Raw genomic sequence first — 15,538 nt, forward strand, 5'->3', positions numbered from 1 at the left:
TGGCGCCGGTCCCGTAAACGCCGGCGCACCGGAGCCCCCTCCCGCCATGGGCATCACCGAGAGCCGCGAGGGCCGAAGGGCGTCCCTCGGGATGGAGCAGGAGGAGCGGGTCCGGGTGCTGCAGGGCATCCGGGTGAGCGGGCGGCCGGCGGGCGGGCGTGGAGGCGTCTGCCGGCGCTCGCCGCGAGAGGGCCGCGAGTTCGGAGGGCGCCGCAGGCCTGGCCTCCTCAGGGTGGGAGGACGGACGGAGACCGGGGGGCGGGGCCTCGTTACCTGGACCCCTGCCCGGGTGCGCCTTGGACGTTTGATCCTGTGCCCTCGCCGCCCGCGGACGCCCAAGCGTGTACGAGGACAACGAGCCGCCCCCCTTGGGTTCCGGAGCCGCGCTGCTGACCTGACTGACCACCTCCCGTGCCAGTCCCCCCCAAGCCCCCGCTCCCTGTTCGCTGGCCTCGGGGCCTCCTTGTCCCTCGAGGTGCCGGCCTGCTCGGCTCGCGATCTCCGCACGGGTTGTGTTCGCGCCCCCAGTTTGCCTTATATCCGCTCTTGCGTTCTTGTAGTTCAGGTCTCACGTGAGGGTCCTTTCCTGACCATTCAGTCCAGAGTGCCTGCCCATCCCCGCGGTCGCACACTGGTTTTTGTCGTAGCGCTCGCTCATCTCCATTTGAAACTTCTGTTGATGCTTTACTTCTTTGTGTGTTTCCGACCGCAGTGTAAGCTGCTTGAGGCCAAGGCTCTTGTGTGACTGCAGACTCTATCCCCAGACTCTAGAGGAAGAATAAAAGCAGCTCACGCTTGAGTGTTTAGTGGGGGCCATGGGTTGTGCTAAACCCTTGACGGGTACCCTGTCGTTTAATTCTCAGCAGCTCTCCGAGAGGTCGGATTCTGTTCGCCCATTTTATCGATGGGGGACAGGGTAGGCATTGAGACAGGTACTTATCCAGGGTCACCTAGGTAACAAGCCGGCGAGCTGGGATTGCGCTCAGCGGGACTCCAGGGACTGTTCATTGAGTGCTCTGCTTGCTCCTGCACCTCTGCCTTGCACGTAGTGGGTGCTTTGTAAACCTTTGCTGAGTGATTAAAGGGACGAACCCCAGTGAAGCAGGCACCAGGTGTCCATGGGATGCACAGAGCCGGGCATAGGTGAATTAGTTAATTAGGGAGCTGGCTCAGAAAAGGACATCAGGGCACTTCCCTGGCGGTCCAGCGGTTAAGACTCTGTGCTTCCACTGCAGGGGGCAAGGGTTCGATCCCTGCTTGGGGAAGTTCCACATGCCACGTGGTGTGCCCAAAAAGAAAAAGAAGAAATGGGCATCAGGAGGTGTGACATCTAGATAGTTGCTCATTAGCTGTGTGACCTGGGGTGAACAGCTTATCTGCTGAGTCTATCACCACATCTTTTAAAAAACGGGGGCAGGCTGTGATAATCCTAGGTGCTGCCTTGGATAAGATGATGTGTGTGCACGTGTTTAGAAAAAGTACAGAGTGTTTTGTGGGAGCCTCTATTCTTAGCACGCCTACGTAGCATATTTGGTACTTGCTAGGTGTTATCCAGTCTTGACCTGGCTTGGGGCAAAGTCAGAATGGAGAGAAGACGGCTCCGCTCACGTTGGAAGGTGAGAGGCCGTAGCCGAATCGGAATTTAGAAAGATGCCGCAAGCTCTGTGTGGGCGCTCTCCCGCTGTTGTCACCTGTTTTGGAGAGTGTTGGAGAGTTCAGTCAGTCAGGGTCTTCTAAGGGAACGTCTTTTTTTTTTTTTTTAACATCTTTATTGGAGTATAATTGCTTTACAATGGTGGGAACGTCTTCTAAGTGGACAGAGGAGCATCATCTCTTTTGGGTTTTATATCAGACAGGCACGTTTTATTTCTAGTTCTCTTAGCAGTTCTGCAAAGTACAAATTCTCTTTAAAAATGGAGAATCCGGCTTAGAGAGGTTAAGGAGTTTGCCCAAGGTGTTACTTCTGGGACTTTAACCCAGATCTTTTTGGGTACAAGAAATAGCCTTTTTTCACGGCTCCAACCTACCCTGCATACTCCCAGTGATATGCAAGGCAGTGTGAAAATTCTGTGACAGCCTCTAGCTGTCCTGACAGGGTGGTTAGTTCTACCAGAGATTGTTAAAACTAGAGGGAGCTTTGGGCAAACTCATCAGAGAGAATAAAGAACTTGTCTAGAGGCATACAGTTGGGGGCACTGCCCCATGTTCTGAGACCCCTTCCTTCCTTCCTTCCTTCCATCCTTCCATCCTTTCATCCTTTCATCCTTCCATCCTTTCATCCTTCCATCCTTCTTTCCATCCACTCGTGTGCCTGTTTTGAGAGAGGGAGACCAGAGAAAGGAGGTGATGGCAGTGCAGTGTTTGATGTAAGGTTTTTCCTGCTAGCAAAGTGACTCGAGGGTTGGGAAGTCCACCTTGTCTTTAAGCAGATGAGTGAAAATCACTAGAAAAGATCATTGGTTGAACCAAACGAGAAGTTAATTTAATAGAAGGTATAGGAGGTGTGTGCCAAAGAAGAACATCTGCCTGCTCCTTCAGAGAAAGTTAAATATTCTTTTTTATTTTTTAAAAATAAATTTATTTATTTATGGCTGCGTTGGGTCTTTGTTACTGCGTACGGGCTTTCTCTAGTTGTGGAGAGCGGGGGCTATTCTTCACTGCGGTACATGGACTTCTCATTGCGGTGGCTTCTCTTGATGCAGAGCATGGGCTCTAGGAGCCCTGGCTTCGGTAGTTGTGGCTCGTGGGCTCTAGAGCACAGACTCAGTAGTTGTGGCGCACGGGCTTAGTCGCTCCGCGGCATGTGGGATCTTCCCGGACCAGGGATCGAACCCGTGACCCCTGCATTGGCAGGCGGATTCTTAACCACTGTGCCACCAGGGAAGTCCAAAAGTTAAATATTCTTAAAGACCTCTTGTATTTAATCCCCCCGACCTGGTCCTGGAAAGCATTCTACTTTCCTTAAAATGAAATGACAGGACCTTGCTAGTTTGCACACTCATTTGCATAAGTTTACATAGTGAGTTCAAGCCCTAATTCCCAGGAAGGTAAAAGAAATTTAATTAAGCAAAAAGCTGCAATTATATTCACCTCTGTTTTTCAGAGCAAGCATGTGTGAAATACATAAAGATTTCATTTCAACCAGTGTGTTTCATTTCATCCTCCAGTAAGAGGAGGTACACACGTAGCCACAACATCCCGTGTGTGACTGTCCCCTCTGCCCCTGCACAGCCATCTTTGGTGACTCAGCTGAAGTTGGTTGCATGTCAACCTGCAGACCCCTGGCTGTTCTCCAGCCTTTGCCTCTTCCATCCACTCGGTTCCCGCTCCCCTTCCCAGGTCGCTTCCCGAGGCTGCTGCTCTAGCTGTGTCCCCAGGCTCATTTCACCCTCAGGGCTATACCACCTTTACCATCATTCATTGCCACGGGAGGCAAGTCGGGACCACTGCTGAAGGGAAGATCTCAGAGGAGGTCGAGGGACACAAGGGACAGCTCCCCGTGTGCCCACACCAGAGAGGCCAGGCGTCCCCGACGTGTGGGTACCGCTTCACCGCCACCTCAGCAAGCGCTCACTGTGAACTGGGCCTGGCCTGGCAGAGACTACAGGGGACAATGCACAGGGCCCTGCCTCATGGAAGCCTCATCCCAGGAGGGGGAACTGACCGAGAGAAAGAAAGACGAGGCAGAAGAATAAGAATTGCAAGCGCCACGGAGAAAACAAAAAGGATGCGGAGAGTGATGGGGCTTCCTGTGCAGGTGGGCTGCTCAGACAGTGCTGCTTGGATGAGCTGACAGTGACGACGGGCCTGGGCCAGCGGGGGAAGGCTGCTCTGCTCTGGGCTGAGTAGTCTCAGGGCACTGCGTCACCTGGGCCCCAGGCTGACCTTGGGAGATTTCATCCCCATGCAGAGGTGAGGAAGCAGGTTCAAGGGGGTGAGGGAACCCCCGGTCACAGCGAGTTGGTGGTAGAGCAGGAAGCTCAAACTTTCCGGCTCCATAGCTGTGTGCTTGGCAGGCGCACAGAGGTTGGGATGGTGGAGGACGTTGGCCAGGTGATGAGGCTAGACGGGTGATGCAGGGCTGTTCACACGTTTCTCTGGAGGCGACATTGGGGTTCTCTATTCAGGGGTGGAGCTTTGGAAAGATTTTATCTGATGATAGTGACTTTTTAAAAAATGGCTTTATTGAAAAGTATTTTACATGTAAAATTCACCATTTCAGGGATTTTTTTAAAGCAAATTTACAGAGTTGCTGTAAATCTTTTAAAGCAAATTTACAGAGTTGAGCACAGTGGGATTTTAGAACATTTACGAGGCCTCAGAAGTTCCCTTGTTCCTATTTGCGGTCACTCCCCACTTCCACTTCCGGCCCCAGGTAACCGCTAAGCCTTCTGCCTCTGTGTGGTTTGCCTTTTCTGAGCATTTCATGGAAGTACATCGTGCGTCTTTCATGTCCAGTTCCCTTCACTTAGCACCATGTTCTTGGCGTTGGCTCCTGGACGGTGTGGTATGTATCAGGAGTTCCTTTTTATTGCTGAATAGCATCTCATCATATGGCTATTCTGCACTTCGTGTATTCAGTCAGACTGATGGGTATTTGAGTTGTTTCCAGTTCTCGACTATTATGAGTAATGCTGCTGTGAGCATGTGTACATAAGGTTTTTTTGTGGTCATTTGTTTTCATTTCTCTCGGGTAGATAACGTAAGAGTAGCATTGATGGGTCATTCTGCTTATGACTTTGGTGAATTATTAGGTTTAACTTTTTTTTTTTTTTTATTTTTTATTTTAAAATTTTATTGAGATATAATTGATATATAACATAGGTTTAACTTTTTGAGACGCTGCCAAACTGTTTTCTGAAGTGGCTGTACCGTTTTACATCCCCCTCAGCAGGATATGAGGCTTCCAGTTTCTCCATACCCTCACCAACACTTGTTATCATCTTTGTGACTATAGCAATTCCAGTGAGTGTGAAGTGGTACCTCATTGTGGTTTGAATTTGTGTTTCCCTAATAACTATTCATGTTGAATGTTTTTTCATGTGCTTATTTCCTGCCCAGATATATTTGTTTTTTGGTGAAATGTGTATTCAAATCTTTTGCCCACTTTTAGTAGCTTTTGATGGGGTTGTTTGTCCTTTTTATTGAGTTATAAGCCCTTTATCATATTACGATTTGCAGATATTTTCTCCCAATCTGTGGCTTGTCTTTTCATTTTCTTAATGGTGTCTTTGAAGTGCAAACATTTGTCATTTTGATGATGTTTAACTTATTTTTTTTCTTTTAGTGATTGGGCTTTGGCATCATATCCCAGTAATCTTTGCCTAACCCAAGGTTATAGAAATTTTCTCATATGTTTTCATCTAAGAGTTTTGGCTTTTATACTTAAGTCTGTGATCCATTTTTAGTTAATTTTTGTGTATGATGTGAAGTAAGCCTCTAAATCGGGTTGGCGAATCACTCTGCCATTTTAGGGTGAAAGCAGCCGCAGACAATATGTAAATGAATGGGTGTGGCTATGTTCCAGTAAAACTTTATTTATAAAATCAAGTGTTGAGTTGGATTTGGCTCGAGCACTAGAGCTTGGTGAAGTCTGCTCTAAATCCATCTTTTTTGTTTGAAATATTTAATTTTCTCAAACTACATTTGTTGAAAAGACTGTCCTTTCCCCATTTGAATTACCTTGGGACCTTGGTGAACATCAGTTGATCATAAACATCAGGGTCTTGGACCCGGTGGGTTCCACCCTGGAGAGAGGTCACCGCATGTCTTCCACAGCAGCCCTGGTCTCCAGGATCCCACCTGCCGTCTCTGCAGAGCGTTGCCTGGTTCCACCCTCTTGCCTTCCTGCACTCCACCCCGGTCATCTCTTTTGTCCTCATTTGTGAGCTGTTGACCTCCGGGTTTTAAACACCCAGACCACAGGTGTCCCCATGCTGCTGGCCATGTCCCCCTGCAAGTCTCCTGGGCGCCTGTGATTCACTGCATCCCCCCACTGCCTCTCCCACTCTCCCTGTTCCTGACGTGTGAAGGTCCATCCAGCTGGTCCCCACACAGGAAGCTGATCCCACGTGCCCTTTTTCTCTGCATCTGATGTCAACTCTTGTGTCTTCCCTTCCAGCTGCTTCTGTTTCATCCTCTCCTTTTTACCCTCAGGAACTCTTGATCTCATTCAGGCCCGCCCCACCTTCCCCTTGCCCATCTGACAAGTTGTTCTTTCTCCCAACATGCTTGCCTGCCACAAATCTGTACTTCCTGGCACTAGCAGGGTAATGTGTTTTTAAAAGGTACATTTTACTTTTGAGCAGCTCTCAGGCAGTGGAGATAGAATCCAGACAGTCCCGGTGGAGGTCCCTCCCTTCCAGGCCCAGCGGCCTCGCTCTCAGAGACGGCCCCCCAGCTGGTGGTGTCAGTGATCGTTCAGGGTTAAAGCTGAGGTGCGACCCGCTTACTTCCCACCCATCCGCGCTTCCCGCTGTCTCCAGGTTCAATGCAGATTCCTGGGCCTGGCTCCCGAGGCCCTCTGTGTGCTGGTGCCACCTTCTCCTGTCGCCGCCCGTCCCGCGGGGAGGACACGTGCTGCCGTGCTGTTTCGAGCTGTGCGCCTCTGTCTGCAGGGCTCTCTCTCCCTTCCTTGGCTAAATTCCTCCGTGGCCTTGCGACCAGTTCAGGGGTTCCCTCTGTGCTGTCGCTGGTCACCGTCCTGGGTGGGGGGAGCTCTGCCCCGTGAGCAGGACCTCGTCTGCTGGTCTGTGGCCCCAGCATGTGACCCGGAACCGGGCTCAAGTCAGCAAGAGCCTCGCTGGGCAGAGGCTTAAGCTACTGGCTCCATATTTCTTGGATGAAACCATCAGCCCGGAAACTTTGTGGTATTAATCGACAACGTTTAAAACTTGGAGGCGTTACATCAATTCAATGTTCAGTTTTTTGGGGGAAGAATTGAAAGTCTGGTCCACGTTTCCAGGGGCGCCCCTTGGCTGGAGCTGTGAAGTAGCCACCCTCTGCGGGGCTGTGCTGTCTCCCGTCCTCGCCACGTTGTCCTGGCACTCCCGCTTTGCTGCCAGGCCCGCCTCGTTTGTCACCTGCCTGGCCCCGTGGGCGTCGGTGGTTGCCACCTTTCTAGGGGGGCCTCCAGGACTCTTCTCGTCCAGATACTCGGATTTAAATCTGTGGATCTAATTTCAGCTCACAGAAAACTGGAGGACTAGCCAGCAAAATCTCCACAGCAACAGCCGCAGGCAAAGCAGAGGAATCTTCTTAGAGCCACAGGAGGGCAGCGCCTCCCCGGGGTCAGTGTCTGGGCCCCAGGGGCCGCTGACAGACCCAGCTGGTCTGGAACATGCCGGTGCTCAGCCTGCGCGGGGGAGCCGTGGGCCAAGAAGCGCGAGAGCAGCAGGGTGTGCTCAGAGGGTGCTCGGAAGGCGGCGCGTGAGTGGCCGCAGCGGTGGCCGTGGAGGGCTAGCTGGCTGCTGACTCGGGCCAGCGCCCTCCCTCGCCCTTGGGTCACGTTTGGGCGTGAGATCTCGGTGTGCCTCTCCGGCCTGGTCATCTGGTGCAGCCTCTCTCACACACGCCTTCGTCAGGCCCTCGGACAGGCCAAACTCGGCCCCTCTCAGAGGCTGTGCACTCGTCCTCCCCTCTGCTCGGAACTGGATCCTTTTTTCTTGGATCTCAAGATGGGATTGTGGCGGGGCCTCCTCCCTCCAGGGCGGTGGTCTCCGGTTGGTGCCATCTCCTCTGAGCGGTCTTCCTGCCACCCCGTGTGCACCCGGCCCTGCCGGACTGTATTTTCTTCTTTCCCAGCGCTTAGCCACTAACATGCTTCACAGATTTTAAAGACACATATTTTTGAAATAGAGATCCCCTGTAATATTGATAGGTGGAGAAATCCACCTCTCACCCTTTGCCGTTAGTCCCCGTTTCCCCCCTCCCCCAAACCCCAGGCAGCCCATCTAGTGTCTGTCTCTAGAGATTTGCCTGTTCTGGACGTTTCACACATGTGGGGCTCTACAGTATGCGGCCTTTTGTGTCTGGCTTCCTTCACTGAGCACGATGGTGTGGCCTGTGTTAGTAGTTCATCCCTTTCTATGGCTAATATTCCATTATTTTTATTCACTTACCCGTCAGTTGATGGTTATTTGGGTTGTTTCCACCTTTGGCCATCACAGATAATGCTGACGTGAATGTGCACGTGCAACCCGCTGTGAATGTGTATTTGCATTTGTCTTGAGTGGGTACCCAGGAGTGGAATTGCTGGGCCTAATGGTGACTCTGTGTTGAACTTTTGAGGAGCTCGCAGACGGTTCTCCACTGTGGCTGCACCATTTATTTGCCACCAGCAGTGTATCAGGGTTCCAGCTTCTCCATGTCCTTGCCAGCACTTGTCACTATCTGACTTCTTGGTTATAGACATTCTAGTGGGTGTGAAGTGGTATCTCATTGTGGTTTGAATTTGCATTTGTCTCATGAGAATGAGAGCATCTTTTCATTTGCTTATGGGCCATTTGTGTATCTTCTTTGGAGAAATGACTATTCTGATTCTTTGCCCATTTTTAAATTCGGTTGTTTTTCTTTGTATTATTGGGTTGTGGGAGTTCTTTGTATATTCTAGATACATGTCCCTTGTCAGATACATGATTTGCAGATTCTGTGGGTTGTCTTTTCAGCTTACTTGATTGTGTCTTTTGAAAAATGAAACTCTAATTTTGATGAAGTTCAGTATATGTTTTCTCTTTGATTGCTCATGTTGTTGGTGGCATATCTACAAATTCACTAACAAAGCCAAGGTCAAAAAGATTTACGCCTGTGTTTTCTTCCAAGAGTTTCATTGTTTTAACTCCTGCATTTAGGCCTCTGATCCCTTTTGAGTCAGATTTTGTATATGGTGTGAAGTAGGGGTCTAACTTCATCCTTTTGCACATGGATGTCCAGCTCTCCCAGCACCCTTTGCTGACGAGACTATTCTTTCCCCATTAAATGGTCCTGGCACCCTTGTCAGTCAGTTGAGCACAGATGTATAGGTTTATTTGTGGGTTCTCAATTCTCTTCCACTGCTGTGTGTGCTTGGTCTTCTCTTGTTCTATGATCATTAATTAGCTATTTGATTTTTATCTGTCTTAAATACTAGAGAGACTCAGTTATTATTATTATAATCTTTACTTGCTGAAAGAAACGTTCATGATAAAAAACTGAAACACAGAAGTGCCGAAAGTGAATGTCCTGGCCCAGCCGCTCCTGTCCCGTGTGCAGGACACGCCCCGGGACGTCTGGTGTGTGCCCCGAGTGGATGCGTACATGGGGAATGTGTGCGTGCCAAGGTCAACGTGTATATATCGCAGATCTGCGTCTTTATAATTGTGTGTCTGTTTTACAAAGTCGAGATACAAAGTGTCCTCTGACTCCCGGGTCAGCGGTGGCATCCTTCCATGGCAGGCACATGTCTTAGCTGTCCTTTCTCGACAGTTCCGCGGTGTTTCATAGGAGGCGCACCATCATTTCTCTCACCACTGCCTGTCGTGGCTAGTATGTTGTTTCCTTTTCCTGTGCGAGTCCAGCGCTGCTGTGCACACGTGGGAGCACTTTCCTCGCCTGGATCCCTGAAGTGGAGCTGCGGATGGTGGACTCGGTCCTCAAGTCATCTTAACGTCTCCCCTCGCTGTGCTTTGTGATGCCTTGCACATACTGGGCACTTAATAAATATTTATTGATGTCAACTCTTAGGGGCTTTTATTCTGGATTCATCCCTCGCTGGCTGTTTCATTTCAGTCAAGTGTTTTATGACACCCTCGTACCCATTTCACTCCTCTACAATGGGGGAAAGATTTGATCATCCGGTCGTCACTGGGGGAGCCAGGGTGAAATGAGCCAGGCCGTGCTGGATTTTTCTGCTGTGACGGTGGCCCTGGTGGGACTCAGACGGGAAGGAGAGGCGGCCCCGGCCCTCAGGGTGTTTACAGGCCATTAGACGAGGCCCATAGAATGTGAGACGCTTCCTAAGAGGTGCGCCTGTTGTAACAGGGAAAGGATTGGGAGAAATGGTCCTTAACTCGGGTGCTGTCTGGAAGAGCCCACCGTAGAGGGACCCTGGGACGCCCACAGGGAAGGGTGAGGTTTGCACAGCTGGAGGCGTCCACCCTCTGTACAGGGTGGGGCTGTAGTGGTTCTCAGCAGAACGGATTCAGGGCAGGAGAGAAGAAGGGGAACTCGGGGTCCCCTGAGTGTGTGGGAGCAGAAGGTGCAGGCGGGAAGCCAGTGGGGGACACGCTGTGGCCCGTGGAGTCCAGACTGGGCGTGGCGTTGACCTGGCGGGTGCCAGGCCAGCACGAGAGGTTTCTGTGTGGAGTTCCTTACGTTATTGGAGTTGGTCTTGCAGAATTAGTCTGCTCAGAAATCTGGGGCATGGGTAGAGGGGAGTCTTCACTTCTAGAGGGTTCTGTCATTTAACTGTTCCCCTCAATCCTTCCCACAGCTGTCTGAAAACGTGGTCAACCGCATGAAAGATCCTGGCCAGCCTTCCAGAGTGGGGCCGCTGACCCCTGCAGCTGCCGCCCTTGTCTCCTCCGAAGGCCGGGAGAAAGGTAGGCCGGGTGGCAGTTCTGCGTGGGGACGGAGTGGGCGCTCCTCCTGGAGATGAGCTGCCGGCTGAGCCCGCGGGCGGTGCATGACGTGAGCGCGTCCCACGAGAGAGTGGCCCCCGAACTGGGTGCTGTCCTGTTCAAGGACTGCAGCGCCGTGTAGTCAGAGCCTCTGTGACCATGACCAGGGCTGGAAGTTCCCCACTGTTCCAGCTTCTCTGCACGTAAGCAGTTAGTGGGTGACCTTGGCGCCAGTCCCAGAGCTCTGACCTGCCCTCATGCTCCGGGGTCCTGGCCCAGCTCCTGGGACGGTGCTCGTGGGGCTTCCAGGAGGGTCGCCACCCCGTGCCCCCGGCTCCTTCCCCAGCTCGCTGTGGAGCTGCTGCCTGAGCCGGACTGGAAGCGCTTTTGTTCCCCACTGTCGTGTCCGTCACAGGTGAAGAAACCTGTGCTTTTCTCCAAGTGACTCCTGTTAACAAACACCAAGGAACACTAGCGTTTGAGTGGAGAACGTGTGGTGCGGAAATATTAAGACACTACAAACAGGAAAAGTCCTCGTGACAGCTGATTAATGAGAAGAGCTCGTTGATGAGAATCTGGGTCCCCCTGCTGTAACCTGAGGTGTGAGTTGTTCGCTGACGGGCTGGAGGGGCCTGGCCGTGTGGGGCATGGATGCCGTCCCGACCCACAGTGAGTGACTGCGGCCTCACGTTGGAGCTGTCTTCTCTGCCCATCGGCCCCGTTCGGGTGCAAGCGCATAGGAGGCCGCACCTTGCTTGTCCACCCGGCATGTCCTGAGTGCCGGCCAGGGATGCGGTCACGAGGCGCGCGCTGGCACACGTAGGCAGGGAGACAGGGACCCTCCCCCAGGGCAGCCCAGCTCCCGTCAGGAGCCGCGTGCGCAAGCCTGTGGCTTACAGTGTCACGCGACAGTGCGACACGCAGCAGAAGCCCACAGAAGACACCCTCGTCCTTTTCTGGGGGGTCATCCTCACCGTCTCTCCGGCCGGCTGGAGAGAGGGTTGAAGAGGCCTCACGTGCGTGAGTGAGCTGTAGGAGGGGGAGAGGCAGAGGGCGAAAATGGCTGCAATATGTCAGGCCACGTCAGGTTCAGCCTTGGAAGAGAAAAGAAGCATTTGTTTCAGTCTTGCTACGTTTGAGCAGTTTAAAAAGCAAGAAGAGTGGTTCATCTATCATTCAGTTTTGGTTCAACAAAGTATTTTGCTGTTTGAGGGTGAGTGAGTTTGGAGGTTCTGAGGGCTGGATTTGTCAGCATGGGCGGAATGCCCTGAAATGGATGAATTTTAAAATACTTTTACTTTTAAAATCCAGTGTCTGCTTTTACTTTAGTGATAGAACAAGATAGAAAAAGAAGTTAAAATTAAACCCTTGTGCCAAACCATACGCCAAATGCATGTCAGAGGAAGTCACAGGTTGAACTGGGAGAGGTGCAGTCATACAGCTAGAGCGGCAGGCAGCCTCTTAACCCCGTGTCAGGCGAAGAGACCTTAAATGAAGAGGAGGAGTGGGGGCTGTGACTGAACGATTGGAGACAGTTTAGAAGAAATGAATGAACAAAGAGTGACAAACTAGGGAGTAGAGCCGACAGGGAGGGAGCAGTGTTCATATGTAAAGAGTCCTTGAAGCCCTCTGACGGCTGCATGGAGAATGTGTACAAACGGTCAGAGAGGTGACGAGAGCCAGCTCCATGGAGGGTTGACACGCTTGAACCTGCAGGCTGCCGCGGAGCGTGGGCGCGGGGGTCCGGCCACAGGCTCTGCGGTGGGTGCACGCGTTACTTTTGTAGTCGTGAAAAAGGAAAACTGTATAGAAAGCAGAAATAAATGTGATAGACCTTACGTCACTAGAGTTGTTATAAGTCAGGCCCTAAGCCCAGGGAGCGTTCACGTCACATCCACACCAGGCAGCGGTGCCTCCTGCACGTTCCCGGCCGAGGACCTGGTGCGGCCCCGAGGGCTGCCCTCCCCGGCCCAGCGCGCCTGCCCGGCCTTCCGGGAGAGGCGTGGGCCTGGGTGAGTCCCGGGGCGCTGCGCGCGGTGAGGGCCCTTCCGGAGGGGCTGAGCCCCTCAGCTTCCGAGGTCAGCAGCTGAAAAGGTCTTGGGAGAAGCACCCCATCCCGTCTGCCTCCCAAAGCCTGGTTCCCCGGCCGGGTCTCGTGTGGCCCGAGTGGCTGAGCGTGGAGGCCTGCGATGGGGTGGAGGGCATGTGACCAAGGCCTCAGCGGAGCGGGGACGCCGAAGCCTGGGGCAGTGGGGAGGAGCAGAACCTCAGTGTCGCCGCGCGGTGGGAGAGGAGAGTGAATTGGGTTTGCTCGGAGATCCCCACGTTCTCGGCCATGGGAAGGTAGACCTACTGCGACAGCTTAAAGGGCCCAGTGACACTAGAGGTGAAGCAGGTGAAAGGTGACATAGATGTCCTTAAGTGGGGCGTTGGCCACATTCAGGATCGAAACCCTACAGAAAGGGGTCTGAGAGAAACCAGGCACGAGGAGTCTCCCCCCACGGCCCCCGCCCTGCCAAGCCAGCCGACACCCCGGGGCTGTGCTCTCAGCTCGGACAGAGCAGAGCTTCCCTCAGCCGGTCTGGCCTCTGGGGAAGGTGACCTGGATTCCCAGTGGCCGCAGAGGGAGGAAGGGGGATTTGGACCACCGCACTCAGGTGTCCACACTGACCCAGCGACCAAGCCGTCCTATGCAGGAGACGGGCAGAGGGGCCTTCGGGCCACCCCTCTCCTAACCACAGAGTAAGGCTGTGTTCTGTGTCTGCCTGGGGCACATCCGTCCATGGGGTGACGTCCTGGGCCCTTTCCTAGGTGACACTGTGCCTCTGTCCGTCCATGGGTTGCTGCTGATGGACTGACCTTCTCTTCTCCCCCTTTGCAGAGTCTAAATCGCCCAGGCCGGAGAGTGGCGGTGGCCGGCGGCCCTCGGGGGCGGAGGTGGATCTCCTCAGGAGGTAAGCCGAGGGCCCACTCACCCCGGCCCTGCGCCCCGGCCCAACGCGCCCTCCTCACCGGGTACCTTCTCCTAAAGGCCGGAGTGTTTGCGTCACAAACGCCATCTTATTTAGGTGGGATGCCAAGCCTGTGATTTAGGTGGCACTAGTCCCAGTGTTCAGATGAAGACACTCCCGGGTGTGGGAGGGCCAGGACTAAATGGCCGGGTGGCCGCGCTGCTAGCCTGGTGCGTGCCGCTGTGTCTGCAGGAGCTGCCTCCATGGACAGGCTCCAGGGTGTGGGTGGCCTCTCCCAGCACAGGCCACAGCCCAAGAGCTTCCCGGCCCGGGGGCTGGTAGGCCAGTGGCCGGGCCCAGAGGTCCCCAGAGTGTACCCTGAGACTCCAGGCCTCGGGGAAGGCGGAGCTGAGCGCCCCTCTCCCTGGGGTGTGGTCCGCGGGGCCCACGCGGGGCGTGGAGTTGTCACAGCGCTGACTCAGTGAGCTGTCGGCTGGTACTGAGGGACCAGTACCAGCTGTCGTCTGCAGCTTCCAGGCCGTGGCCTCTGTAACAGGGACTCAGAGTTAGCTTAGGGACCCCCGGTCAACCACGGCTGGACGGCTCCCTCTGCAGGTCAGCCCAGCCATGGCTGTTCCGTGGTCAGGGGTCAAGACCCCACCTTCTGAGAATTTCCAGTCCTTAATCCCAAGAGACCTCCCAAAAATAAATGACCAGAACCTTTTTAAAAAAATGCTTTTAAACATTTTAAAAATGTCGAAGTAACACATGCTAATGGAAGACTTAGGATAATATATATGAAAGGAAAAAACCGCCCATAGAGTCATCATCCCTTGTTAGTATTTTGGACTGTTTCTTTCAAATGTCTTCTTTCCTCTAGTTTAGGGTTATTTTTTCAAAGTCATGTAAAATTTTGTATCTTGCTGTTTTTACCAGTCTTCTAATTATCTTCCATTTGTTGCACCTCGTCGTAAGCGTTTTTATTGCTGAAGGCGCCGTATGTGGGTGCTCAGTTTTAAAGCCGCGCATGGCATGGTGGGCAGCGTGGCGCGGAGGGCCTCACGTCTGTCACGTGCCCCCAGGCCGACCTGCCGCGGCCCCTTCACTGTGTGCGTTTTCTACACCCTAATAAATAACACTTCTGAGAACATCTCAGGACCGGTAACTTTTTTCTTTCTCTAAGATGATTTTATTAGGAAGACTGGAAACAGGTCCAAGGATAGGGACACGTTCAGGATGGAGAGTTGAAAGTTCAAAAGCAAGGCTGCTGCTTCTGAACCTTCCTGCCCGCAGGTGGGGGAGGTGGGCTCCCCCTCGCCCCGCCCCTCTAAAGGAGCAGCTCGAGTGAGGGTTGATCCCGTGCCCCGAGGATCTCTCATTTGGCGTTTGGCTGTCTGATTCCTCACCTGGTTGTCAGGCCCTCTGCTCCCAATCTGTATTGTTCTGGCTGAGAAAGTGTCACACTGTCCCTGCACACACCACTCCCAGGGGACTGTCACTGGTGCCTGACCCTCTCTGGCGCCACAGCGTTCCACCAGCCTTCACGTCCCTGGTCCCTGGCAGATGAAGCGAGCTGCGTCTGCATCTGCGTCTCCTGTCTCTCCCTGGCCCAGGTGTGACAGGGGGCAGGCCGTGGTCCAGGACGAGCTGCTCCAGGTGGTGACGAGGGACAAAGAGGCGGCTGCCAAGCCCCGGAGCGCGTCCCTGCGGCAGGGGGAGGGCGGCATGGACCCGGAGACGCATCGGTCCGCCCAGCTGGTGAGTGTGGGTCCCTGGCTGGCCTCCTGGCTCAGTGGCTCTGGGAAGCAGAGGTTGGCCCTGGAACCTGATGGGTCCAAAGTCCCAGCTTCTCCTCTGTGGAAAGGGTGTCTTTCTAGGGACCAGGAGCAGGGGGGGCGGTTCTTATAGCCCCGGCTCTGTCATTGATTTGCTTTGTGGCCTGTGGCCTCAGGTCTGCACAGTGAGAGCTGGATCATTGGGTGCTGGGTCCCG

The 15,538-nt window shown here is 53.4% G+C and overlaps 1 protein-coding gene across 3 annotated transcripts in view; it reads left to right on the top strand.

Moving 5' to 3' along the window:
* The window catches only part of CHCHD6 (coiled-coil-helix-coiled-coil-helix domain containing 6), a 125,272-nt gene continuing 109,734 nt past the window's right edge, over positions 1-15,538 (top strand). For all 3 annotated transcript variants that reach the window (XM_027098457.1, XM_027098459.1, XM_027098458.1), the window contains exons 1-4: positions 1-133; positions 10,469-10,577; positions 13,477-13,549; positions 15,160-15,304. In XM_027098457.1, coding sequence (XP_026954258.1) covers positions 47-133; positions 10,469-10,577; positions 13,477-13,549; positions 15,160-15,304 — 414 coding nt within the window. In that variant the 5' untranslated portion in view covers positions 1-46. The remainder of the gene's footprint in view (positions 134-10,468; positions 10,578-13,476; positions 13,550-15,159; positions 15,305-15,538) is intronic.

This window comes from Aethalodelphis obliquidens, unplaced genomic scaffold (genome assembly GCF_003676395.1).
Source record: "Aethalodelphis obliquidens isolate GAN/ISIS:26980383/991018 unplaced genomic scaffold, ASM367639v1 scaffold123, whole genome shotgun sequence".
Taxonomy (NCBI): domain Eukaryota; kingdom Metazoa; phylum Chordata; class Mammalia; order Artiodactyla; family Delphinidae; genus Aethalodelphis; species Aethalodelphis obliquidens.